The following is a 27,790-nucleotide window of genomic DNA, read 5'->3' on the forward strand; positions in this document are numbered from 1 at the left end:
GACTAGATAGGGAATGAACTGCCCTGAAAGCTTCGTGGGTCTCTGCTTAGGGCTTATGTAATCTTCAAACAAGATGTGCAGCCTCATTTCATCTCAAGTAAGCATTTACATGCAAAAAAGTCAGATATAGGAAATTAATCTTCAAAAATACGTAAAACATAACGTTTCTAACAAAATAGTGTCTACTATATTAATAGCATGCTGTTTACAAAATTTATTCTAAGCATATTAACCTCCTCATGGTTCTCACACATTTACTAAAAGACAATAATCTCATTGCACTATTCACCCATTTATTCAGGATTTTAGGAAGAGTTCAATCCTGCAGTATTTTACAAAGCAGTTTGCATGTTCCTGTTCTGTAACGGTTTGCAGTATTTCCAAATAACTCTTACACATGAGTTCAATAAATAATTGGAAGCCCAGATGTTTGAAACAGATATAGCAGATACTACATTGTAGCTGTATTTTAAATACAGCTACTTTCCCTTTGTCCTATCATCAACTTCACAGCATTGCACTCTGCCATTTGCAGTTCTCTTCTAATTAAACCTCCATGAACATTCGGCATGTACGTGTTCCCACACGCGTGCCCTCTCGAAGGCAGCAAGTGGAGCATCCTGTGTTATTGTTGCTGACTTGAGACATTCCAGGGAGGAATTTTACTTCTTCAGACTGAACTGTAGCTAGCATTCTTTATCCCTGTGGTTCACCTCTTGATAAGGAAGTGGCACATATTGAGACATGATTTACCACATCACGTAGCAGATAACTCGAAATTCTCTGTAAGCTCCCTTCTTAGACTGAACCTTACTCATGTCTGTGTCCCTCCATAGTGCCACTAAAGCAAGCTCATGTTCAGGATTTGATAAATAAAGTAAAAAGTATTAGGTATCAGTAAAAACTAAGAATATTCTTGAACTTGGTTTTAAAATATGGCTGCCTAATTTTCAAGAACTGAAAGAAACATGAGGAAAATTCTAATTTCATTTACAACAGCTTTAGGTTATTAAATTTAAATTTTTGTTGATACATGCATCTCTCTATGCAGTTTTTGATCGTAGACCTAAAAATGATTCCTTCTAACTCATATGTGTTGGTTTCTCTCTCTGTGAAATAATTTCACTAATTCCTGAAAAATGCTGTGACATTATCAGAGAAAAACTTGTTTTATTTTTTTAAGAGATAGAAGAGTATTATGGCTGCGTTTGGGAATTTTTCATTCGTATCTTATTTAGTCTGGTGTGCAATGTGACACCAGTTAATTGTACGTTATTTTGTGGTAACTACATGTTAACTCTGTTGGAAGTAATGGTAATTATGCTGTAATTGATATCAGTTCTCCTACATCTTTGGAAAACCATACAATTAACACATATCACCACAGTTGGACACTATCTTCTGTCCTTTGTAATGTTGCCAGGTTAGAGTACTATTTTGAATAGGGTCCTAAATATTTTCTACTTCTTTTAAAATTGGAGTTTTATAATGATTTTTAAAATTTTCATGAAACAAAACATAGTTTCTAAATTTTAATTTTACTTAATCTTCTAGAAAGCTTCTTCTACAAATAATCAGACATAGTCCTGGGCTGTTTTTATTTTTTATTTGAGAAGTCATTTGTAACTTCCCTTGACCTTATTACTACTTTCTGTTTCCTTGAGGAGGATAAGGGTAGAATATGCAAAATCTTCACATCAAAGAGTTGCTTGGTTTTGTTCTGAAGAGAGGCCCTCTCCTCCCAGCAACCTTTGCACTTATATTACTTTGCTTTCAGACACAAGGATGTATTCTGTGCTAGTGCCACCATGATGAATAACCAAACCAAATTTGGATGAAAATGTTTTCCCTCTGATTTTGCCTGGCTCTTTCCTTTTGCCTTCTCTGCTTTGTGTCCATTCCCCTCTACCACTTTTGCCTGGGGTGGAGATGGACTGTCAGAAGTAGCAAATAAATGTGTTTTCGGTAAGTGTGACCATGATTTGGTAGACTTGTTTGACAATTGAATTATCTTTGAGCAGTTTCCTTAGGCATGTGAATAATTGTTCAGATTTTTTTTTTTTTATGACATGGCACAGTGATTTTACTAGCGTGTGCCACCGTGTAGGTCTCAGGAGCAAAAAGAGTTGACTATCATAGAACCATAAGATTTCAGAGCCAGAAGAAACCATAGAGATAAGTTAGTTCAGCTCCCTGATTTTACAGATGAAGTAATGAGGGACCAGCACAGTTGTAAAGAGCACATGTGATGCAGAGCAGTTCAGTGGGGGTGGCAGGAGACTGCGAGTGGTCTGGAGGCTACGACGTGCGTTCTGGATCTGTTACTCATTGGCTGCAGGTCTTGGGTTAGTGTCCTAACCTCCTCGGTCTCCACGCTCTCCGACAGAAGAGGCCTTTACATTTCTTTCCAGTACTAACACTTTCTCATGCCCCCTATTTTTCTTTTTAAGATATATGTTATTTTTGTAGCACACATATTTCTTTAAATTATAGGAAAATCTCTTAGGAGATGTGATATGTTTATATATCTCTTAAATTAAAACAAATAACATAGCGGCAATACCTTACTTTTTTTTCCTTCATTTTTTGTGTTTATGTTTCTGAGGGAAAAAAACTTTCAACTTTATCAGTTTTCCAGCTAAAATTGAAAGAGAAGGTATATTTTTGAAGAAAATATTCATTGTAGTTTATATAGCTTTGATACCTTCAACTTGAATAAACCACCTGTTTCCACAAACAATATTAAAAAGTGCACATTGTAAATTAAATAGGTATCTGAAATCAAGTACCTAGACTTTGAACAGATAGAATTCCCAAGATAACTTTTTGGACAAAGACATTTGCTTAGCTGGTCATTAATTTTATTGTGGCCCTCTTTGTTCATATGATAAGTGTGAGAATAATGAAGTCTTTTGGTGGTTTAAATGGAAATAGAATTCTCCAGTTTTTAAATCATGTGTTCAATTTTACTGGGAGTTTGTATAATTTTATAATGAAACTTTTTGTAAACTTGTTACTGAAACAAATGGTTAATCAGAGAATATTCAGGAACAAATATGCATCATGTCTCTGTACACGAATAAAAAGTTGGAAACCGCATATAAGTAGGAGTTGGGCTGCCGCACAACTGGATTTGCTTAAGTCTGAACACTTTATAACTCTACTTGGGAGTTGCAAACTTATAAATAACTTTGCAATTGGTTAAAACCATATTAAAACCATATGAATGAGATAGAAAGCATTTGGTTAAAGGGGTTCAGTAAGCACTGTAATCCTGATGAAATTCATTTAACTCGGTGGCTCCCAAGCCTAAAAGGGTCTCATATCTTCAGAGTTAATGCTACTTTATCATTTATCATCTGATGGTCAGTGACAGGAGTCTAAGTGTATGTTACAGGAGATATACAGGACTCTGTCTGTGCCAGGGGTGTGGAGAGAGAACTTGCTTAGTTTGGTATACTCTTCAAATCCTGAGGGAAACTTGCCATACATCACTTGAGAATGTCTTTGAAAGCTCCATAAAACATGTCCACAAGAAGCTCTGCAGACATTAGTTCATTTCAGCAGGCATGTGCTGCCTGCTTCTTCTGTGCTTACAGGGCACAGTCCTAGCTAGAGATCCAGAGGATCAGGAGATACTTTCCCTCTGCCAAGGAGCATAGGGAAGACTGCCAAGGAGCGGTGGCATAGATCGGCATCCTGAGAGGTGATCTGAACAGCTTCTGTCAGTCAGAGTCTATAGATTCTATGTCTTGTCTCAAGTGTGAATCTTCTGGCATTTTGAAAACTTTTGCCAAGTCCTTACAAGTCTTTCTTCCTTTTAAGGGAGAGCTTTGTCTTTCGAAGAATCCTAGGTAGACGGATAGGTAGGTAGAGTTGTCAACAGATAGAACCACTGCTAGATCCTAATGGCAAAAACTTCCAAAGACTTATTTCTGCAGCCAGTAAGACCTCATATCTAAAGTTTGTTGTCTTATTATTTGATATTTTTGGGCCAGTGACAAGAGCCATTTATGATGTAAGAGGTAGAAATTGCCGTTGTATTGGTTTGCTAGGGCTGCCATAACAGAATACAATAGACTGGGTGGCTTAAACAACAGACATTTTCTTGTCACGTTTCCGGAGGCTAGAAGTCCAAGATCAAGGTGCCCACAGGACTGGTTTTCCCTGAGCCTTTCTCCTTGGCTTGCAGATGGCCGCCTTCTTGCTATGTCCTCATGTGGCCTTTTCTCTGTGAGCACGCATCTCTGGTGTCTCTATGTCCTAATCTCCTCCTCTTATTATTATAATATGTTATAAAATTGGTCTGGAGTTATATATATTGTAAAATTATATTAATAGTTATATATTAATACATAATTATTAATATAATTTTATATATTTAATATAGCATGTAATAATTAGCATTAATATAATTATATAATATACATAATTTAATATAATTTTATATGCCCTCCAAAAGGACACCAGTCAGATTGGATCAGGGCCTACCCTAATGGCCTCATGTTAATTTAACCACATCAGTAAAGGCCGTATCTCTAAACACAGTCACATTCTGAGGTCCTCGGGGTTAGGGCTTCACCATGTCAATTTTAAGAGGACACAGTTCAGCCCATTACAGCCATCTTTACTTAGCTTGAGTATTCCCAAACTCTTATAAAATTATTCACTTTGGGATTACGGTACCTACGGAACCCCCTTGACCAAATGTTTTATGTCTCTTTTCTTGTGGTTTCATCTGAATTATCTTCCCTAGAGTTGTTCTTATTTCTCTAAACTGAAATTAATGTAATTTTGTTTAATAGTTTAGTCTATTATTCTTTAATAAAGATTGGCATTATTAATTAATTCAAAGGATGAACTGCAGGGACCAGCCTCATGGCTGAGTGATTAAGTTTGCGCACTCTGCTTTGACAGCCTGAGGTTCGCTGGTTCGGATTCTGGGTGTAGAACTATGCACGACTCATCAAGCCATGCTTTGGCGGCATCCCACATAGAAGTACTAGAATGACTGACAACTAGGATATGCAACTATGTGCTGGGGCTTTGGGGAGAAAGAAAAAAGAAAAAAAAAGAGGAAGATCAGCAACAGATGTTAGCTCAGGGCCAGTCTTCCTCACCAAAAAGTATACCTTGAAAAAAAAATGATGAATTGCTAATGGTGGATTGCTAGGCAACATAAGCGTTTATAAGACTATTTGGAGGTGGAGGTGGTGGTGGTGGATGAGACTTTAGAGAAGATTCTTCTTTCAGAGCCCTTTTGAATGATAGTAACTAGGCAGACTTCCTGTATCTCAGCTCTAGGCCAACGCTGACCAGGAGATTGCCCAGTTTACAATTGACTTATATACCTTCCTTTGTACTGTCTACCTTTTAATCATCTGTATCTCACTGTTTTCAAAAAAGATCTGAAAGTTAATTTAACATTAAAATGAAAGAAGAGAGGGAGATAGTTTTATCAGGATTTACAGCCAAAGTGCTTAGTATGTGCCAACATCGTGAGAGGCACTGATGATGTAAAGATGATAAGACATGGACATTGCATCCTAAGGAGTAAGTTGGGGAGACATGTAAACAGACATATAAACCGGTAATTGTAATACATTTTTCTATAAACATGATGTGGTAATGGAACAAAAGAGGACAGAATAATTTCTGCCTAGAGCTGGTGGAGGGCAGTCAACAAAGGATTTTGTCCAGAACAAATGCTTTAATTAGACCTAGAAAGGACTAATTATGATGTCATCAGTAAAGGAAGGACATTCTAAAAAGGAAATAGTATATGCGCATGCACAGGGCATAAAATATCATAGCTTGTTTGGGAAACTCCAAGAAGTTCCCTCTTATTGGAACAGAAAACATAAACTGGAATGAGAAGGACGTGAGGCTGACAGGGGAGCAGGAAGCAGATCATGAAGGGTTATACAAGCTGTGCAGAGAAGTTTGGTTCTCCTCTTGCATATAATGGGGAGCATGTGAGAGCTCAGAAGTAGAGAATAAGCCAAGCCACGTACTACATGGTTACTAAGGTTGAGGTGTACATTTAATTGTGAGATGCTTAGCAGTCAAGACAAAAAGGAGAGCATCTGTCGTTTTATAGCTGCATTGTTGATACAGGAGAATGGAGATTGACCTTTAGATCAGGACACTATCTTCATTAGTGTTTAGCTTTGAAACATTTAGCGAACACTAAATAATATCTTTAACAGAAGTGGATATTTTATGAGTTGCTTTATTTTTGCAAAGTACTCACACATATAATCTCTTATTTAATCATCACAACCCTGCAGCATGAGCATTTTCTATTCCATTTACAAATGAGGAAACAGGCTCAGAGAGATCACATGGTAATTAAGTTGTAGAGTTATGATTCTAAATTCACCTCAGCACAAATATCTATCTAAATTTTGGTTAAGTGACTTAAATAAAATATTAAAAAAAATCTTTTTGAGTCTCACCATCTTCTCATGTAAAACTGACAGCAATAGAAATATTTTCCTCATAGTATTGGTGTGAGGGTTAAAAGAAATACTCATTGGAAAGAGCCTTGCACGTAATATGTATATATGATCACTAAGTGACACTATTCTCTGCTTCTACTCCAATACGTGTATTTGTACTTTGGGGGCAAATGCAGTTGGAAAACCTAGACCTTTAAATTAATTCATGAATCCCAGCACAATTTTGGTGTTAAGGGTATATTAAAAGCTAGACAAATTAATAGTTTTAGCTGACAAAATGTTATTTAACAATGAGGTTAAATAATGAACCTCATTTCTTCCAGCTGGAGTCTTTATTATCGTGATTACTGACTCTAGGACCATCAAAATAACACTGTGAAAGTAAATCCCAGTGCCTCCGAAATGACTCTCCAAAAGAGAAGCACCTTTTTAAAAGTATATGTGGTTACTTTCCAATGTAAACCCTACATTTTTGATCCTTCATTAAATTACTAAATGTATAATAAAGGATATAAAATAAAGGCTAATAGAGTGATAGAGCTTGTTAAGTCAATAAAAAGGAAACCACATGTGTGCTTAAGTAGTATTTCTTGAAAATCACATCCTGGCAGGATATGTCCAGAGCAAGGAATTAGAGCAAGTCTTCCAGAGTAAGACACAGACTCTCTCTCAGCATTATACTTGCATTGTCCTGCTTAAAAAAAAATTTTTTTTAAATTTAAAAACGTGTAGTACTGCTTTTGAAGCCAAGCATTTGTGGTGAGTGGAGCCGTCTTTTGCCAGTGTTTCACAGACTTTGCAAAGATGCAAGTGTTAGGCTGCAGAGATTCCAAGTTAGTCTCAAAAACCTCTTTTTCATATTAAGTTATATAATGAAATTGTATTCTTCTATTGTGTTTTTTATAAAATTACTTATTTACCTCTTTTGCAAAACATTTAAGGTATTTTCCTGTATTTCCTTGATTTCATTATTGTTGCCCAAAAAGACATCACAGTAAGTGTAGTATGGAGTGTTGAGTCTAAACATCTCTTTTACAAATTTGAAATATTAGAAAATTTGTAGTTCATGCTCCTTTTGGGCACTCGCTTGTACAGGGTGTTTTTGATGTATGTGGGTAAATCAATTATGTGGCCTTGTAAAAATCTGCAAGTATTTATGGACACTAATACTAAATGCTGTGTAAGATATATAGAAAAGGTGGAGGATAGAATCCCTGGCTTGAAGAATCTTTTGATGTTGTTGGCGGAGACTTGGAGGCGCACGTGAAGCAAAGCTCAGCTTTTGAACAGAGCGTGTGTAGCTAGGGGGTATGTGGGGAACACTAAGAACGTTTGTATATCAGAGAGGTTAGAGTTCATGGAAAACTTGGGGCTTTCAATATGAATAGGACCTGGCAGGGAAGAAGAGAGGAGGAAGCTTTATCCTAGCAGCCATGAGGAAAAGGAAGCAGGCATGTTTATGGTATTACTATGGGAAGGCAAGTTACTGTCCACCCTGAGCAGAGGATGTATGATGGGAGAGTTGTAGGAAATCGAGTTTAAAAAGCCATATTGGGAACAGGGTATGAAGGACCTTGACAGCCAGGTCGAGGAGTTTGGATGAAATACAACAGAAAATAGAAAGCCGTGGAAGGTTTTAAATCAGAGACCTGAAGTGGAACCCTGTGAGGAGTGTGAGTAGGTCGATTGGAAGGGCAGTGGCAAGGATCAGGAAGACCAGAAGGGAGGGTGCGGAGGGGAGGGACCAAGTGCAAGAGGCTGTGTGAAAGAGGAATCAGCAAGCCTGGCTGATTAACTGGGCATAGAGGGGCACAGAAGGCAGGGAAACAGGTAGTGCTGACCCGCTGGTGTTGATGTAAACAGAGGGCAGGAGGGCAGTTAGGTGAGGGGAAAACTGCATTTACAGGGAAGTCTTTGCTTTTAGTCTAGGAGAGAGCTTTCCCGGGTTGGAGAGGCTCTAAAGCTTGGAGCTGGAACAAAAACGACAAGAATTCATTTGGGTAGTACGCAACAATTTAGAGTTGAAACTCTGAGGAGGGATAATATCTCAGAATATTGTGCTGGCCTCAGAGAATATCTATTCATAATGCATGTATTTGTTATTTCTCTTAGAAAACCCTGCTTCAGGAATACACAAAAACGTGACTGGTGGAGCTGCAGTATTAACGTTCCCTTGCAAACTTCCTTATTTACAAATTTAAAGATTTTTAAAAGTCTTTAGTATTTAAATATGTATTTTAGGATATAACAACAAAGTTCTTATTTACTTAAAAAAGATTCATGACAAAATCTCCACATAGGAGATAGGCGGTTCTAAATTTGTGATTACATGAGCTTCTGTTTAAATTTTCTGTTTACTATCTTCTATATACAGAGATATAATATATATAATATGTATTTATTTGTATAAAATATTTGTATGAAATATATATACGAATATTCTATAAGCTGAATATTTGAGAGCAAGTATAAACTAATTGTAATATATTTTACACGTGAAAGTAGCATGAGAAAATTATTTTTTAACCATTTTAACTGCAATATAGGTAATGGCCCCTTAGGTGTAGGTTCTGTGGCTGCCGTGAATGACCCCATAGTCAGACATTCTTTAGAAACGAGCTTTGAATAAAAGTTGGTAAAGTCCCTTTCATTTAGACCATTGGAATAAAATATATCACTTTATTGTCCAGCTATGTTTACCTGTCAAATGAAATATATTTATTTGTAAAGCAAAAAACAAAGAGCCTCTCTCAGCATGTACCGTTTCCACCTAGGTTTGTAGAAAAGGGGACCGTGCTGAAATACGCTGAGCTGAAGTACAGGCTGGTCAGTTTCGGTAATCAGGAGGGAGGGTGCCCAGCGTATTGTAACATTTCACGTGGCGTTTTTCAGGAGATGGCTGCAATCAGTCTTCTCACATATGGTTTGAAAAAGGCTTGTCTCGCTGGCAAGCAAACTGTTATTTAAGTACACAATCCACTCTACTACTGAAACAGTTTTGCCAAACTTATCCAAGTATTCTCACATGCTTAAAGATGGTATAAATATCGTTTATTGCTAGCAGTTTTCTTCAGACTATACGGAATGTCTTCCTGCTGCCTGATCTAAGTGTCCCAGTTTACATTATGGCCTTTACTGCCTCTGTTTGATGGAGTGATCAGTAAAAATTTAATGACACTATAAAATAATAAAAATGTCATTAATTTACCACGGATCTTGGATGCAGTGGTTGTAAAGTTACATTAATAAACAGAATATTTTTTACAACAAAAAGCATTGTTACGTGGGAACGTATAAATAACACACATAAATTTAAGAGCAATTTTACTGTTAGCACACACATTATTATGGAATAGCCAATAAGTGTATAAAACATAGTATATAAAATTTTATTAAAATATACTGTGCACATCAAAAATTCAGCTTTTATCTAAGTGCAAAGAAAAGCCATTATTGCGTGCTTACTGTTTCATTGCTGCTCTTTCCCCATATCACAATTTCACATTTGTTGCCAGTAAGAGGAAGTTGATTCTTTTTTTCCTAGATAGAAACAAACCTCTGTTCTTTTACTTACCCCAAATCGATTCTCTCTCTCCACTGATGCAAAGACAAAATTGATCAATCTTGCCATGGTAGGGAAGGAAAAGTTGCTAATTTAATGCAAAGTTAAAAATAATGCCTGAGGAGTTGAATGGTTTGTTCAGTGACTCTGGAAATAAGGGATAATAATGCAGCAGTCTATCTGTCATCACTGAGGCTGCCCCATCATTGACTCTGATAATATGTGAAGATGATGGATGCCACCGTCTTGTGGCTTGTAACATTTAACATTCATCAGCTCTCACTAAAGGGGGCTTTATCATTTAAATATCTTTATTTAATATGCAACATCTATCTCATACATCATAATTTCAAAGCACTTAGAGAGCCAACAGTCCTACAACACAGCAGAGCTGACTTTAATTTTTTTCAATAACTTTTATATTGCTTGCGTGTTTGTGACTGACAATGCATAAGTAAGTGTGTGATCACATTGTTGCATGTAAAAAGCACATTTCACTGTCAACATGAAGATTGGGGCATTTTCCTGAGGGGTTGAGATATTTTGTGATTAAACTATTGTGATATTTTGCTTATATCCCCAAAATATCTTAACTGGGAGTTTCGTACATCGTGAGAGCTACTGCAAGTGTGTGGAAAAATTTGGAGTCAAGAACTTGCCACCCACAGTCTGTATTTGTTCCATATAGGGGCATACCCACTGGCACTTAACGGCCAGAAGTTGAAGCGTCTTGGAACTAAAGAACCTTTGAACTTCTCTCTGTGCCCATGTCCACATCCTGTATTTACTAGGCTCATGTTCAACCTCACTGGTAAAATCTTTGCTTAGCTCAGCTTCCCAGAGCTAACTTGTAGACATCAGGCCCTCTTATCTTATGGTTATGTGGCTGGCAAATAAATATTCTGAGCTATTCTTTGAAGAAAAGAAGGAAATCTTCTGGGAGACTAGGTAGAAATTTATATGAAAGGGCATGGCTTTGCAGGGTCCTTCTTTAATCTCAAACACAAGTGCTTAATATGACCAAATATAAAATGCAGCCCACTGCCCCAAATAATTTTTATCATTGATTTATTTTCTGCTTATTTAACAAGTGTTTCGTGGGATATTCTTCCTTGACTTCTACTCTGTCAAAATATTGATATTTTATAAGGAAAGTATCTGCAAAAGAATTTTTTTCAATGAAGTCAGAAAATGTATGACTTCAAAGACACTGTGAATGTGTTGTTGAATGTTCTGAATGTTTTTTGTTATGATTAAAAACAAGCTGATACTACTGAATTGTGAGTGCACTTCATTTTTTATAAAAGAAAAGATATTATCATCATGTAAGCTTTGTTGTCTTAGGATTTTACAAAGCATGGCATGTAATTTTCCCTCTTCTCCTTCCTTGTCAAAATATTGATATTCTTTCAGGAACTTTATTTTTTTTTTACTGAGAATATTTTCCGGTAAAATCAAAGAGAATGAATGACTAGAAAGATACTTGAAATATGCATATTGATAGGTAGCACGGTCTGTTGATTTTCAGAGAAAGTTGTTTTTCCCCCCATGAAAATACAGTTAAAGGTTGTTCTTCCAAGAAGATTGCAGGTGTCACATCAAAACCCCTTTTGCATTTAACATAGAGGGAAGCATTCACATGCAAATATTTGAAATGCGAAACAATGTGATAAAACAAAGGTTGAATATTTTGCTTTCCCTGGTACTACTCATCTTCAGTTTAATTCTTTTTCTTTACATCGTGACAAACAAAAGTGCTACTCAAAAATAGAAATCGCCTGATTAAAAGCAGCTGTCCCCCCGCCCCGACAATGTGTGAAACTCCCACATGGCTTGTGGTTGCTTTCCGTTGTGGCCTGCGTCTGGGTTAATTTGTTCTTGTGCAGCCGAGTTTTCACATAAGAAGATATTGGGGAACCATTCCTAATTTGCTTTTTATTTTCGTTCTGTTTTTTATAAGAGTCATATTTCAGACATTTCCCCACATACTGCTGTTGTAACTAGTTAGTATTACCCAGTTGAGGAAATTTGTGATTATCATTTTGTGGCAAATCTTTCATAGAAATGGTGCTAGATTCAATCAAGGTTTATGCTGCGTTTTCTTCCAACACAGATTTCAACATATTCCATGATGAAGGGGAACTGGAAGGCTTCCTGCACGATTTGACTGATGGGAATTAATTATAGAAATATAATGAGATTCAAAAATAATCATATTAGAAAGCACAAATGTAGTGAGATTGTACAAATGAGACACAGCCTCTATCAAGTAATTGTATGTTTGCTCTTTAAGAATATTTCCAAGTTTCTAAACATCTTACAGAAGAGAATACTTAGAGTGTTTCCATCTAATGCCGAACATGCTCAGTACAGAACTAGGTCATTGAACAATAGACTGAACAGCAATCAGCACTCTACTGCTGCATAATGCATTAAGTATAACATGCAGAAACCATTCCCGGAGCTGGAAGCTGCTATTTCATGTCTGTAAATTCAAGCTGACATGACATTTAATATTGTTTCATAGTAATGAACAACAAGGTTTCATTCATTCATAAGCACAACACAAAACCAAGTTTGAGTCTAGAGAGTAGCAAAGAGGCGAAAAGGGGACACGCACTGTGTTTCTGCAGACAAGAACACCGTATTAATGCTGGTCAGTGAGCCCTCTGCTACTGCTCCCGAGAGCCGCAGAAGGAGAGTTCATTGTGATACTTCAGACGCCTGCTCCTAGAAGAACTGGCTAACAAGTAAAACATCGTTGGGTTTCCCTTCTACAGCAGCAGGCGTCTTTAACTTTCCTGACTCAATGGCTGGCTAGGAGTAAAGTCCTCCTTTTCACTTCCCAGGAAATTACAGTTGAAACTCCTAGGCAAAATAATAGTATCAATGCCATCATCTCGTCTGCCTGCTTTGAAATATTTGTTTTTGAAGTCCTCTTGCATAAAATTCTGCAAACTATGGTTTCTAAATGGGAAAATTCTTCTCCCATTAAGTAGCAGTATATTTTAATAGGAACTGCTCTTTCGGGTTTTGCACTTTTGGCTCAAACCTTTCAATTGCATTCCTTTCAGATTGCTGGAGCAAACCCAACAGAAAGAAGATGTGCAGTACAGCCCTGGCAGGTTTCCTGTCACAGGTTTCCTTTCTTTACAGGTACTATGGTCTAAATGCTGTCGGCACTGTCAGTACCACAGTGAGGCTTTGGCAGAATCTTCCTGGTTTTCTGAGCTCAAGTTGGTCAGAAATGATATTTGTAAATCCAAATTTTGCCCATTAAGCAAGATAGAAACTGGAAGGAAAAAGTGGCTGCTTTGGAAGCTAGAATAAGCCTCTGATTATTCTTTCCTCTAGGAAAGAACACGCTTTGAGAATTTGGGGCCCCAGTTAACAGGAAAGTCAAGTGAAGATGGAAAGCTGGGCCCAGGTGTCATCGATCTTACTCGGCCAGAAGATGCAGAGGGTGAGTGGCTTTTCTGTAGCTCTTTTCTGCTGCTCTGGATGTTTCTGAAGGTGCGTCTGAGTTAGATGTAGGATCTTTATGGTCTTTCTTGGGAGTACCAGCTTGATTTCCTTGGCAAAGTAGAGGAAATGTTAGTCTTCATTATATGTTATGGCTGAGGACTTTGAGATGCAGCTAGATCCCATATTACTGAACACACAGTAATCCAAGTACTTCAAGGTGCCATTTTAAAGTTTTGAAGTAAAAAGACCCTCTGCATTCCAATGAACAACAGAATTCTGTGTTTCATCCGCCTCACTGCATTCTTATTAAAAAAGGACAAATACAAAGGAGAGTTTTTTGAACCCCAAATCAAGTGATTCCCAGGTGCAATCAAACCATTTTGGGAATGAAATGATGGTTTGCAGCAGATCTAGCATAAAATTAATAATTGCTTGGGCAAGGCCCAGCCTGTGTCTGGGCACTAACCATTCCTAAAGTCTCTGGAAAGTCTGGATGGGAGGACCAGCTTCACTCTCAATGTGTTTACCACAGTACTCTCAACGCCTGTCCTCTTCTCTTCCCTTTTTGTTTGTTTGTTTTAAATGCACAAGCAGCAAATCAGCAGAAATTGCTCCCCAGAGGCGGGGTACAATTTATGAGTTAGGTCAGCACTTCAGGAGTAATGTTGCCTGGTTATTTACTGTGTCATCACAGAGTAGGGACTGGTTTTCCCGTTAGCTGTTCTTTTGGCAGAAACCCTCCCACCAGTCAGAGAAGATTAATTTGTTCTCTTCAGAGTAACATAATACTTCACCCATCTTGGGTCCCAGCTAAAGTCCTTCTTTACGCTGAGGGAAAAAAATCTTACTATTATCCCTTTTAAAGGCAGATTTCTTCGAGGACCCTAATCCCTTGAAAACACACGAAGACATTTCACAGCAGCATCTGAACTATGCATCGCTTCTAGTGACAGCTTGGGGCCGTCCCAGGCAGTTCAGAAATCCCTGGTATGAGCACTAAGAGCCGGGTAGTATCAGACATTAGGAAGCACTTCAGAGAGTTTCCAGAAGGCAGATTTTTCATACCAGTAGGAGAGACTAATGTTTAATGTTAGTACGGGGGACAAGGTGTTAAAATAAATTCTGACCGGTATGTATGGAGGGAGGGAGAAGGAGAGAAAGGAAGGAAATGGAAGAGAAGAGGAAGAACAAAAGGAAGAGGAGGAGGAGGAAAGGAGGATAAATAGGACTCAAACCCAGAAGTATATGCACTGTCTTCCATGAGGAATGTCTACAAGGGCACACTGACGGTGACATTTTTAGAGGCACTTTGAAGTGCAGGCTGTCCTTCCGGTGAGGACTGAGGTTCTGTGGCTTAGGGAGCCAGTTACTCAGGTCTGGCCCCTCTCAGTTCTGTTGGAAGACTTTCCTGGAGAGAACCTGTCTTTGCCTGTATACAATGAAGTTATACTTTTCATCACTTTGCAGTATTCAGTCTGGTCATTGTGCTATAGACTAGGAGTCACAGAGTCCTGTCAACCTTACCGCTGTTCTAACACAGTGTTCTTAGTCTGGCATTCATCTTTCTTCATTTGGTTTCTTAACTATATAATGGGTATAAATGTAGTCTTTTGCCTCTCAGTAATACTAATAATCTAGTTGATATCATGTGCTTGGTAAGTTAAAAATAATGATCAGAGTTATTAACTGTTGTAAAAGGAAAAAATGAAAAACTTAATTGTAGAGAAAAGTATTGTATAGAAATATCTTTGGAAATTTTATTCAATACCCAGATTGTCTGGATTCAAACCAATTTCCTGGTTACTCTGTTATTTTAGCAAACATTTATTAAGCATTTATATGCCAGAGAATGTGCTAAGCTTTTTACACATATTTTCTCACTTAAACCTTATACAACTCTGGAAAGAAGATATTATTTTTCTTTCCACTTTACAGATGAGAAAATTAAGGCTGAGAGTAATTAAGTAACATGCCACAGGTCACACAGCTAGTACGAGTGGAGCTGAGCGTTGATCCTAGGCAGCCTGGCTCTGAAATATGGTGGTATACTGCATGCCCTGTATATGTAGATAAATATGTGCTGCCTTCATTTTTCTGAACAAACTTCTTGTGACCTTCCTCAGTATGGCCCATTTCCTCTCCCCTAAATATAGCAAGTCATACCATACACTAGCGCTCGTGTTACACTGTCACACGTAGCGGCAGTGCCTGATGAGTGTAACAGTAGAAGGCTGTGGTGGCCCAGGAGCTTAAGGAGCGTGTGAAAACCTCCCTCCAGAAGCTTGCCCAGAGTTGCCATTGAGACCTCGTGTGCTTTTGGGAGACCATGAGTTCATGAATGGAATCAAGTTACCTGCTCTGGTACCGCAGAAGAGCAATGCCTTTGTGAGGACTGCTGGGATGGGTAGTAGCCCATTGCTGACTTCGGGATATTTCCTGGCATCTGTTCAAGTGTGAGCTGATTGCAAAGACTGCTGGAGTTACAGTTCATATTAAAGTCAAAGTAGATAACAGGTACACGTAATACTTTCCCCACTTTGCTCCTTCGTATTTCCTTTAACAGGAGGAGTAAGAAGAGACTGAAGTGAAAGAATAACTAAAAAATTTATGAACTCCTTCAGTCAGTTTGTGGCCAAAAAAACCCCAACAACCAAAAAACAAACATTTCTTGAGTGCCTACTGTGTGCCAGCCCCTGACCTATGCACTGGATAAACCAAGGGAAGGAAAACAGATATGTTCCTGGCCTCTGGGAGATTAAAGTCTAGTGAAGGAAGACATAAGATTAAGAGGGAAATGCATACATACACCTACAGACAGACAAACAGTAACATAATTACCACCGAGAAAAGTGCTAAAAAGATCAAGACTTCTTTGTGCCCCACAGAGATTCAGAGTGAAAGTGGCTTAGGTCAGCTCACTTGACAGGTGAGTTCTGTGGCTCTAGCCCAGGATGTCATCCCTTCTCAGACCATCCATGATCATCTCCATGCTGCCTCTGGCTTTGGACAGCAATTTAAAAATTTTTTTCCAGCTTTATTGAGGTATGATTGATATATAAAATTGTGTAAATTCAAGGTGTACAGTGTGATGATTTGATACACGTATATATTGGGAAATGATTACCCCAATAGGGTTAGTTAACACCTCTATCACTTCACATAATTACTTTTTTTGTGAGTGTGAGAAAATTTAAGATCTACTCTCTTAGCAACTTTCAAGTATGTAAAGCAGTACTGTTAACTATAGTCATCATGCTGTGCATTAGATCCCCAGAGTTTATTCATCTTATAACTGGAGGGTTGTACCCTTTGACCAACATCTCCACGTTTTCCCCATCCCCTAGTCCCTGGCAACCACCATTCTACTCTCTGTTTCTGTGAATTTGGCCTTTTTAGATTCCACATGTAAGTGAGATCATACAATATTTGTTTTTCTCTGTCAGACATATTTCACTTAGCATAATGCCTTCAAGGTCTGTCCATGTTGTTGCAAATGGCCAGATTTCCTTCTTTTTATGGATGAATAATATTCCATCGTGTGTGTGTGCATGTGTGTGTATGTGTGTGTGTATCACATTTTCTTTATCCATTCGTCCGTCTGTGTATACTTAGGTTGTTTCCACGTCTCGGCTATTGTGAATAAGGCAGAGCGGCAATTTTAAGGGGCTGTGCCCTCCCTCCACTTCTACCCCATTCCCCTGAAGTGACCAAAATAAGTCAGCCTAGGAGATGAGGCCCTATTCCAGCCGGGCTTCCCAGGAAAATGTCTGCCTGTCATGAAAACACCATTATTACTTAGCAAGCAGCTTGTAGCCCTGCTTCATAGCTCTGAGCATGGAAGTGGCAAGGCAGAGGTCACCAAAAGAGGCAGCTGTGCATGTGTATTAGCCACTCATCAAAATCAAATGACAAAACCATAAGCTAGGAAAACAGAAATTAAAAATATAAAAGGCAAATGCCTTCAAAATTTTATTTTTAAAGTCCAGCTGTTATTTGGCTTGAATATGACAAGACAGCATTTTTTGTTCACCATGATATTTATAAAACTACAAATTCATTGGTGCTGGGGGCTTAGGAAACATGTTTAAGGTCTTGTTGTACTTTGAAGCAGTTGAAGGCTTAATATGTACTGAGCACACGAAATCTGTTAGCTCCTGTGTGGGACATGTGAGGAAGAGAGGACTCAATTAGTTAAGTCTGTCACCATTTATTAAGAATGACAAACAGCTGTTTAACTTTTTATGGACTTTTCATGTGGCATTTCCCCTCTCCTGTTCCTCTTAGGCAAGAGAGCAATTCTTATCAAGAGTGCAGCTCTCCCCCTGTCGAAGCTGTGAAGCATCATAGAAAGGGCCTGCTTATTGGGAGATTTGGGTTAAAGCTCTTTTGCTAAAAGATGGCAAAACAAATGACTAATGCCTTGAGGCTTAAATTTCTTTATCTTTAAAAAGAGGTATGTTGGATTCTATTATCTCTAAGGTCCCCTCCAAATCCAAGATTATTATTAGGGTCTTTGTAAAACACAGAGTGTGTTTCTTATAAGGAAGGTTATCTGTCCCCGACAGTTTCCACCTAGTTTTCTTCAGAGAAATAGAAGAGGTGACCAGTACCTTCGAGAGTTGATTTTTGCCACTTGCTGAATCAAGGTTTCAAGTGCCTTGAGCTTTTCTTTTTATTAATGAGAAGATCTCTTTGGTAGTGTTTCCCAATTACATTTCACAGATGTGCCTGCCCCTCTTTTTTCTTTCTCCTCCTTCTCTTCCCCCAGCAACTAGCACTGTGGTTTGCCTTCTGTTTTATATTCTTTCCATCCTATTTCTTCTCTCTTTCACACCTGGGGTCTCTAAAGAGATACTTTCCTTTTTTTCTGTTTTGCAGAATAATTTAAGTAAGAAAACATTCTTCTAACACCTCTTTTAATTGTCAAATTCAGTTATTGTATCTCAGCCAGAGAGGAAGGCTGCACCTCATTTTGATGTGGGGAATAGTGGAATACGAGCTCTGAAAGGGATGAGCTCTCAAAGTGATTACCCTTGGCCAGACTTTTGGACCCTGGGTTGGGACTCTAATGATGTGCTGTCTTCCATGTATCAAAAACTTGCATTGATTTGAATGGAAATGGATATGTGCACCAAGAATAGCCCCTTTTAGAACTAGTGCCCTCATTCTCAGATTTGCTTAGAAGGGTTTTATAGATTTGTACTGAATTTGTGAATTGGATCCCAGCCAAGATGGCCTTAACCCTTCTGAAAGCTTCATTTTTTGTGAACTTCTGATTGCTTCTAAGTTTTATGTCTCAGGATAGCTTTATTATTGTCAACTTAAGCTCTCTGTTTATAGAAAAATAACAGAGACTGCAACTTTTCCTTTTTCCTTAAAAATGCACCACTTAATGTGAATGTCTCTCCAGAAACCCTGCTTACCCTTTGATCCACACTCTGGGAAATCTTCGAAGCTTTTCTCATTCCCTTTCCCCTCCCTGGATCCTGGTGGAAAAGGAAGATTGACTTGATGATACATGGCTCATTCGAGGCAGCAGAGGCAAGCTGTGGTATAATCTGGGTGGGATTTAAAGGCTACAATTGCTTATACTTTGGAATGTAAAGGTCATTATTAGTTCAAGCCCAGCAGAATACAGTACTTCACATTGCAACACTTAGGTTCTCAGGATTGGAATAAAGGAGAGACATCAAATTTACAATTCCAAATTTACAGTCCTTTCTTATATCCCTGACAAGTGGCCGTCTCACTTCTGTTCAAATGCCTGTAATAGTCTAATGACAGAAAACTTACTGCTTCTTAAAAAGCTCATTCCAATTCTAAATATTAATTCCTTGTTATTTATGGCTGAAATTTGTCTCTGCTTCCTTGTAACTTCTACCCATTGGTTCTAGTCTGACTTCTGGATTCCAACAAAATAAAATTTACCATTTCTCCACATCAGATACTTACTCAAAGACTAGGAGACTTAAATTCTAGTTATTCCAACCTAAGAAAGTCACTTTTTCCCCCTGAATTTTCTCATCTGTGGCTGAGGAAGTTGGTCTAGGTGATTTCTAGTTGACAGGTTTTTAACTCTCTTGTTTTATTGCCAAACAATTGAAACCATTCACCTTTAAGTCAACTAGAAGATAACAAGTATCAATTAGAGACCACACCGTTTTTAAATATGTGAAATTATTATAGAAATATACCAGGGATGAGATATCTTTCCCTAAGAAGGTATCTAAGAACTAGAGTTTATACAGGGAATAAAAGATGGGGATTGTACACATTAAAAGAAAAGACCCAGGTAAATCAAAAGGGAGCACTAACCAGAGCTTTCTGTGGGCTTCTGAGTCTGGCCTTCCATAGCGGGCTAATGCAGTGTTTCCAGGCATCTCAGAGAAAGGAATAGGCAAAGCAGTCTCTATGGACGTGACAGGCTGGGGTCTGGAGCCAGGATGCGTGGTTGCCAGGGAGGCTCAAGACAAAGTGAGGACTGAGTAACAGTCATACAGGCTGGGAGATAAGCAGAGTTCACAAAGCCCTTAACTCTGGACTAACTCTGTTGTATGAGTATCACAAAAATGTATTTTACTGTGGATATAAACAGTTTTAGAGGATCCTGTGCAGCAGTTTATATCAGCACTATATATAAAGTGCAGCTCTCTTAAACAAGCAAATAAACTTCTCTTAAAGAAATATATTTGCTGTGTCTTAAAAGCTCCCAAATAACTTTTAATGTTGGTAGAAAACAATTTCCATTGAACTCTCCAAGTGATGGATAGTCCTGTTGGGGCAAGAGAGTGAAATGTCAAGATTCTTGTATAACTCCATCCCCTAATACCCCATAAAGGGACCTCACCTTGCTTCTCAGGGTTGCTTAAGCTAGAAAGCCCAATCAAAGACCCAGTCTCGCTTTAGTGAGGAACTGCGCCCTGCCCAGTAGCTGATTTCTTATTGGACTGCCTTCTCTAAAAAGGTGTCAGTGACAGTGTATAGTCACCACACACACACATATGCACTATCTAGTTTTCTGACTGAATATATCCTCTGCCCTGGGGAAGAAATGCTTGTGTATGCCGTTACTGAATCACATAGAAGTACCTCCTCAGCTTGCTACAGCAACTGAGTGACAAAAGGTTAACACCATCTACCATGAAAATTAGACCCAAGACAAGAGCGGCCTGCATATGTTCCCAATGGGACTGCAAAATCAGTCCTGCTTCCTCAGCAGTGTGTATGTCTGCTTCACATAAACCTGTACATTAGAATAAACCCTGGTTGATAGAGGTCTATCTGCCGTATTTGGACTGGCTGTGTAGCTTTTGAGGTGTGGACCTTTTCTAGTTCCCTGTCCCAGAATCCTCCTCTCTTGGCAGCAAGAGCCACTTGACTTCCTATCTGTAGGCTGTAGAGTTCAGCCCTGGTGGGATGTAAAGAGCATCAGGCCAGTTTGAAGTGCTCTTTAAATTCTCTCTGCTTAAAGTCAGGATTGAATATGAAATTTTTTTTTTTTTTTTGCCTGCTTGGTCCTTTCCTTCTTCTCAAGTTCTGAGAACTGTGCTTCTAACTTACTCCAAAATGTTGATAACCACCCAGCTCTCCCCTATTTTCTGTTAATGACTTCCTATCTTTTTTCCTTTAACCAAGATATTATTTTTGAATATCTCCTTTTTTTAGATTCATTGTCTCATTTCACTCTGCTTGTCTATTACTGTTTGCTTGCACCCACTCTCTGCCATTTCATTCTCGTTAGAGGTGGTTCTCTGTATGCTGAATTGCCAGTGCCAATAGCCAGGTCTTTCCAGTCAGGATTTATCCCTACCAGAGTCCCCCAATCTTCGGTTTTACCCACGTGTTCAAATTGTATGTAATTTACTGATTATCTCTTGTTTGTACAGCAGTGTTAATGGGTATGGAGGGAAGGACTTTTTAAAAGATGGACTACACTGTATTCTCCAAGAGCTAGTAATGTAGTTGGGATTATAATATCAGCACACATGGAAAGCAAAGCAACCTATGATATTATGTGTTCAAGTACATCTTTAGAGAAACAGAAAAAATGAGCTATTTGGTGGAGGAAGCTACAGTGCTTTGTGGACAGCAATGATTCTGGAAGGCCTCATAGAAATATAGCTGGAGATAAGTACCTTGGTTTAGAAGAGCAAAGAGAAGGGGAAGAACGTTCAGTTGAGGGAATAATCCAAGCAGACACAGAAACAGTAACGCACAGATATGCGTAAGGAAGTTCCAGAAGGGAGCGGTAGCCTTTCTCGTCTTCATGTTCCCCACCGAGCCCAAACGAAGCCTTGCACACATTTACACTCAGTAAATATTTGTTGAATTGAATATTTATAGAAACAGCTGGGTTCCATATTGTGGAGGGCATTTAATGCCAGGCTGAGGAATTTGGACGTTACTACCAAGTAAACAGACATTAACCTTTAATTGTTTAAGATTTACTTATGTTATACAGGTTAAAAATAATGGAAAAGCAGCAGTTAGGTTCTTCTTGGAGATGTTAGTCTCTTTATTATCCTCTGTTCTGTTTAATATCCTTTCAAAGTGGATGTTCAATAGTATTTATTCACATTATATGCTGAGAGAGCTGAGTAAGTGTTAGGAGAGTTTTCATTCAAATTGTATTAAAAATATCTCTCTTCTTCCTGGGTCTGTTACTCATTTAAATATGATTTCACTTTGTCTGCTGTGACTGATCGACGCCTCACACATCAGTCTTGTACTTTTGCCTCTCACTAGGGGAGAGTGAATTTTTTCCGTTATTTTTGTTCAATGGTTCCTTACCCTTAGACGTGATGCCCCCAGTTAGGCCATGTTACCAGAGGGAAGAGATTGTGTAAGAATGCCTCGGCATTTGCGTTATACCGCACACGCTTACATTTAGGAGTAGGCTGTGAAAAGTAACTCTGAACTCAAACCGAATATCCCAAGTCTCAGCCCTAGAGAGAAGAATTTCATAAGCAGTATATTCAACCATTTTAAATTTACACTAAAAATACAAATTGCAGCTTACTGGTTTATATATTTATATATTTACTTTCATGGCAGAGAAATCACTTCATGCTGCTTCAGTATAAGCTCACTTTTCATGAGGAAGGTCGATCCTGTGTGAGGACAGAATGAAAAAGGATAATAGCTACTCCATGCTGCAGAGTTAAGGAGCTGTTAGTAGGGGAGAAAGAAAAACAGTTGTCAAATGTCCCGGAAACTTCCTTGCCCTCCATTTGTTACAGTCTCATAGTCAATAATCCTAATCCTTTGTTATTCCAATGAGTCCTTTATAAAAAGCTGATCCATAGTTCACAAAAGAATGGTCTCTTCCCTTTTTTTCTGGCTCGAACTGAGCAGCATAGTCTGGTTATAGTTCCCACTTGTGGGATCTGGGGAAATGTGAGATGGTCTGTCTTGGTTGGATCTTATGCATATTCGATACATTTTACTTTTATATCACAGAGACCCTTTTGAAATATATTTTTAGCTTTTGGGCAGAACACAGGCTCCATTAAGTAGTAAATTGCACTCCCCAGCTAACTCATGGGTTCGTTATATAACTACCCTGAGAACAGGACTGTGCAGTACAGAAACATCACCCAGGTATGAGAAAAGACTAGAAAGGGAACACATATGAGTTAAGCACCTGCTACATTCTTGGTGCTGGAATAGACACTCTTCTACTTCTCTTGCCATTACTACTGCTACTATTTCTAACGACAACTACTATTTAGTCAGTGGGAACTCGGTTCTGGTTACTGTGCTAGGAAATTTACATTCCCATTTAATCCTCACAAGCATCCTGCCAAGTGGAGATTATTAACTCTCTTTTATAAGGAGATGAAACTACAGTTTGGAGAATTTACCCAAGATTACTGAGTTAGGAAAGATCAAGTCTAGAATTCAAACCCAGATCTGTCTAACTACATAGCATCTGAGCCACACTGACTTCCATTTTTCTCCAAGATGATCTGATTGGGTTGGTTGTCTTTGTTGGAGTAGCTTTTTCCTGTTGGTTTTCATTAAAAAGCAGAAACATTTAAGGAGAAATAGAAACTTGTGACCTTTTTTTTTTTAAATCTTTCAAACCACACAAATATTGGGTACCTTTTAAATGCTTTCACCAGATTCTCGGGGAGAAGAAGTTTTGGTAGACCATAAAATTGAATTGATTGCCCGAAGTCTTTGAGCCATCTCCTAATACTGTCTATTTCCATATCCCTAATCTAATAAAAAAATTCAGTTTCTTCTGCACTCGTGATCTGCATCTCTCATTCTAATAAGGGCAGATTTCCTAAAACAAGTGAAATAAAATGAAGAAGAGAGGTCAATTAAATTAATTTTGTTAAGAGTTTTTAAAGGTAAGTCTGGATGCCATTGAAACAATTCAGCTGACCATTTTAGAAATTCCTTTTGATGGCAAGTGTGAAACTGGGAATAGTTACATTTGAGTTCATTGTGATTTTGCTTTTTACTAACCATGAGACAGGCAGTTTAATCTCTCTGAACCTCAGTTTCATCATATAGAGTGAGGAATGTGGATTAGATAATCTTTAATATCCCTCTCATGTTTAAATTTTCTAATTCTATGAGCATGTTTTATCCATTTCATAAGGACTCTGCAACCTAGGAAAGATCAGATCCCATCCTCTGCCTGTTTGAATACTTATTTCAGTTATATATGTTTACACACACCCTACAGCATTACAATAGCTTCCAGATTTAATATTTCCCAAAAGCTCAGACTTGCCTTTACCATCCTTTCAAAGTTTCCCCGGAAGTTGTGGGGCTAGGATTTCAGAATTGTGCAGTGCGGCAAGTCAATAAAAGAGGTAAGATTAGAACGAATGGTCTCAGAGTCCCAAACAATATGGGTGCGTTTTCCCATCAAAGCCATTCTTATTTTACAGAAGGCTCAAGTAGGACAAGGTTCTTAACAGAATATAAGAAATAAAATGGGATTTATACCAAATCTGATTTCAGAAATTCCCAGATTCTAATGCAACATGTAGTAGACATGAGTCTCACTCTAAAATTTTCACGTTTGAAGATGTCCACTGCTCTCTACAGTGACATTTGAGTACTTATCTTATGCCAGTTTGTGTACCAGACCCTTGGGAAGCAGCTGGGTGCACAGTGCAGTCCCTGCCCATTTGGGGTACACAGTCTAGTGAAGTAGGTGGGTACATGCAACTGGTAATTTGGATAAAAAATGGTAAATGTTAAGGTAGAGGAAGGCATAGAGTGCTGTGGGATCCAAAAATACTTAGCCCAACCTGACAAACCAGGTAACCCAGAGATGATCCCTGTCAAAGAATGAGTGAATGCAAAGTGGACAGGAAATTCCAGGAAAAGGGAAAACCTGACTTCTTAGCATGAAACAACATGGTATATAGAGAACGAAAAGTAGTTCAGTATTATAGAGCAAAAGGTTTTCAAATAGCTAGAGATGGACACACAGGTAGAGAGCCAGGTCATGGAGAGCCCTGTTGACTGTGCTAAGAAGTTTGGACTTCATCTTTGGGGCATGAGGGAGCCATTGAAGACTTTTAAATATAGGAGTGGACTGGTCAAAACTGCATTTGTGATGGATCACTCTGGCTGATATTAGGAAGAGGTATTTGAGTGGAGACTGGAGATTCAAAACTGGAAGTAAGAATATCAGCTTAGAAGGGCAGTATTTATAATAGTCCAGCAGAGAAGTGAGGCCAAGGAAATCATTGAGTGATAAGGATGGAAACGAGAAGATGGATTTAGTAGTGTCTTTGTTAACTAGCTCTGAGATTTGCTTCATCTTGGTTTGTGCTTCTTGATTTCATGTAGTGTCTATGGTGTAGTATATTGAGTTGGATGAAGCCAGAAGCTGCTGAGCAACATGAATTATTTAGTCTACCAGCTTTTCACCAGCCTCTGTATTCTCCAAGGGAATCTGTTTGAATCTGAGCCTGGTTCTCCTGAAAACTTAGGAATAGAATAGAACCTATTATTGTCTTATTTCATCCATAGTGGCCTCTGATTCAAACTTAAATGATGCCTTTTTCCTTGGGCCCAACAGCTTGTAGGCCTTCCTCCTGTGCATACAAATAGCAAATGGATAATAAGTAGAATATTTGATGTTCTCTGCTACTTTGAGGTCATTAAAATAAAGAATCACATGAGTTCTCCCTGTTGCCCTCCGGTCTTACAGTTGAAACAAGATAAAGGGCTCTGTTTAGCTATCTGTGTAAGGCAAATATAACTTGAGAATTAAAAAAAAAAAAAAGTAAACACAGGCACCAAAACTGAAAGCAAGAGACTCTTGAAAACACAGACTGGTACATCACTGGTTAGAATTTCCTTCATTTTGCAAAGCCACGAGCCACATGCATCAGCTCACCACAAAGTCATTAAGCCTTTTTAAGCTCAGATGAAAAACATTAACAAATACCACAAAAGGCTTTAGTATAGCCCCTTTGTTCATTCACATATGGCACTTTATAACTCCTGCGCCAGTCCGCTCGTGTGTTTGTTTAAGCTGCCTCCATCAGGCTGGTCCTGAAAGAACAAAAGACATCTTGAGCAATCCGAAGCAGGAAATGGGCTAATCTAAACATGGTTTGTGACACTTTAAGTAGAATAGAAAGGGGAGGGATTGATTAGTCATTAATGTCCAATTGGCTCCATATGGATGTTGCAATAATAAAGCCCTTTTTCAGAGCAGTAGCAGAGTTATTGAATTAGAGGTTTATGTTTCCTCAGAGCTGACCTTAGGGAATTCCCTTTTGGTTCTTCTTGTTGATCTTTTAAAAAGAATGGCGTTTCCAATAGGAAAAAATAGAAGCCTTATCCACAGTAACACTTGCTCATAATCCTGCAACCAAGGAATGTGTTAATTTAGCATCGTTTTAATCCCTGCTATAATTTTAGTCCTTAGTGCTTTCTTTGCGTGCTCTTGCATCTTTGGTGGGGCAGTATTTCAGAGACCAATTAGACAGTGGCATGAACTTCAAAACTGGTAATGGGCTTAGATGTGCAGGGAAATAGCATCCTTACATGGGGGAAAGTAATGTTCCAGCCAAGGAATGGTGGGCTTTGAACTTCAGAGTTATTTCAGACCACTGAGTGGTGACTGGGGCAGCTTTGGTGTAGGGGAAATGGACTAGACTGAAAGCCAAACGACCTAGGTTCTAGATGTGGCTCTGCTCCTTGTTAGCAGGATACTAGCAACTGGTTATTTCAGAGAAAGGTAACGTAACCTCTTTGAGCCTTGGTTTCCTCACTTATAAAGTAGGACAAATATATCTACCCTCCTACCCATTTCAAAGGACTGTAAAGAGGATTAAGATAATATATTGATTGAAAGCATTTTGTAAATATTATTGTATGTAAAATTACTTAGCACATCTGATGTTCCTATCCTGGAAACTGACCTCTGATCTAGTCTGGTTAAAAAGGTAAATTGCTGCGGCCAGCCGGTGGCGCAGCGGTTAGGTTCGCATGTTCCACCTCGGTGGCCTGGTGTTCGCCGACCCACATCCCAGGGGCGCACCTGCCCATTGCTTGTTGAGCCATGCTGTGGCAGGCGTCCACATATAAAGTAGAGGAAGATGGGCATGGATGTTCACTCAGGGCCAGTCTTCCTCAGCAAAAACAGGAGGATTGGCAGCAGATGTTAGCTCAGGGCTAATCAGGGCTAATCTCAAAAAAATACCAAAAAAGGTAAATTGCTCTTTAAAAAATTACTTTGGTATTCTGATTAGTGAAATGTCTTTTTCCAAAGTGTCCCATGGAGTTTTTTCTTTATGTGTATACTATCTATATCTATATCTATGTATCATCTGTGTATCTATCTAGTTTATTTAGTGAATTTCTTGGTATAGGTAAGTTCAATAGTTGAGGTAGGTAGGGTATTTGTTTTTAGTGGGATTGAAAAACCTTAAGGTGACAACAGGGAAATGAAAATTTACTTATGGCCTTCCTCTACTTCGGACAAATGAAGGATTAATACCTTAATCAAAGTACCACAGGTTATTCATCTTTTGTTCCCATGCTGCTGGTTCCTATTTTTTCACCAACCTCTAGCTCAGAATTATGTATCCATATTTTGCATTTGCCTTCTTCAAATCCTGGCACCCATCAGTAGGTCCTTCTTTGCTAACCTGTGTAGCTAACCTTTTTTTTCTTGAGGAAGATTAGCCCTGAGCTAACTGCTGCCAATCCTCCTCTTTTTGCTGAGGAAGCCTGGCTCTGAGCTAACATCCGTACCCATCTTCCTCTACTTTATATGTGGGACGCCTACCACAGCATGGCGTGCCAAGCGGTGCCA

The 27,790-nt window shown here is 38.6% G+C and overlaps 1 protein-coding gene across 28 annotated transcripts in view; it reads left to right on the forward strand.

Moving 5' to 3' along the window:
- SOX6 (SRY-box transcription factor 6) overlaps positions 1-27,790 on the forward strand; it is a 572,550-nt gene that overhangs the window by 512,746 nt on the left and 32,014 nt on the right. For all 28 annotated transcript variants that reach the window (XM_046637752.1, XM_046637768.1, XM_046637749.1 and 25 more), the window contains one exon: positions 13,378-13,486. In XM_046637752.1, the coding sequence (XP_046493708.1) occupies positions 13,378-13,486 (109 nt within the window). The remainder of the gene's footprint in view (positions 1-13,377; positions 13,487-27,790) is intronic.

This window comes from Equus quagga, chromosome 14 (assembly GCF_021613505.1).
Source record: "Equus quagga isolate Etosha38 chromosome 14, UCLA_HA_Equagga_1.0, whole genome shotgun sequence".
NCBI classification, from domain to species: domain Eukaryota; kingdom Metazoa; phylum Chordata; class Mammalia; order Perissodactyla; family Equidae; genus Equus; species Equus quagga.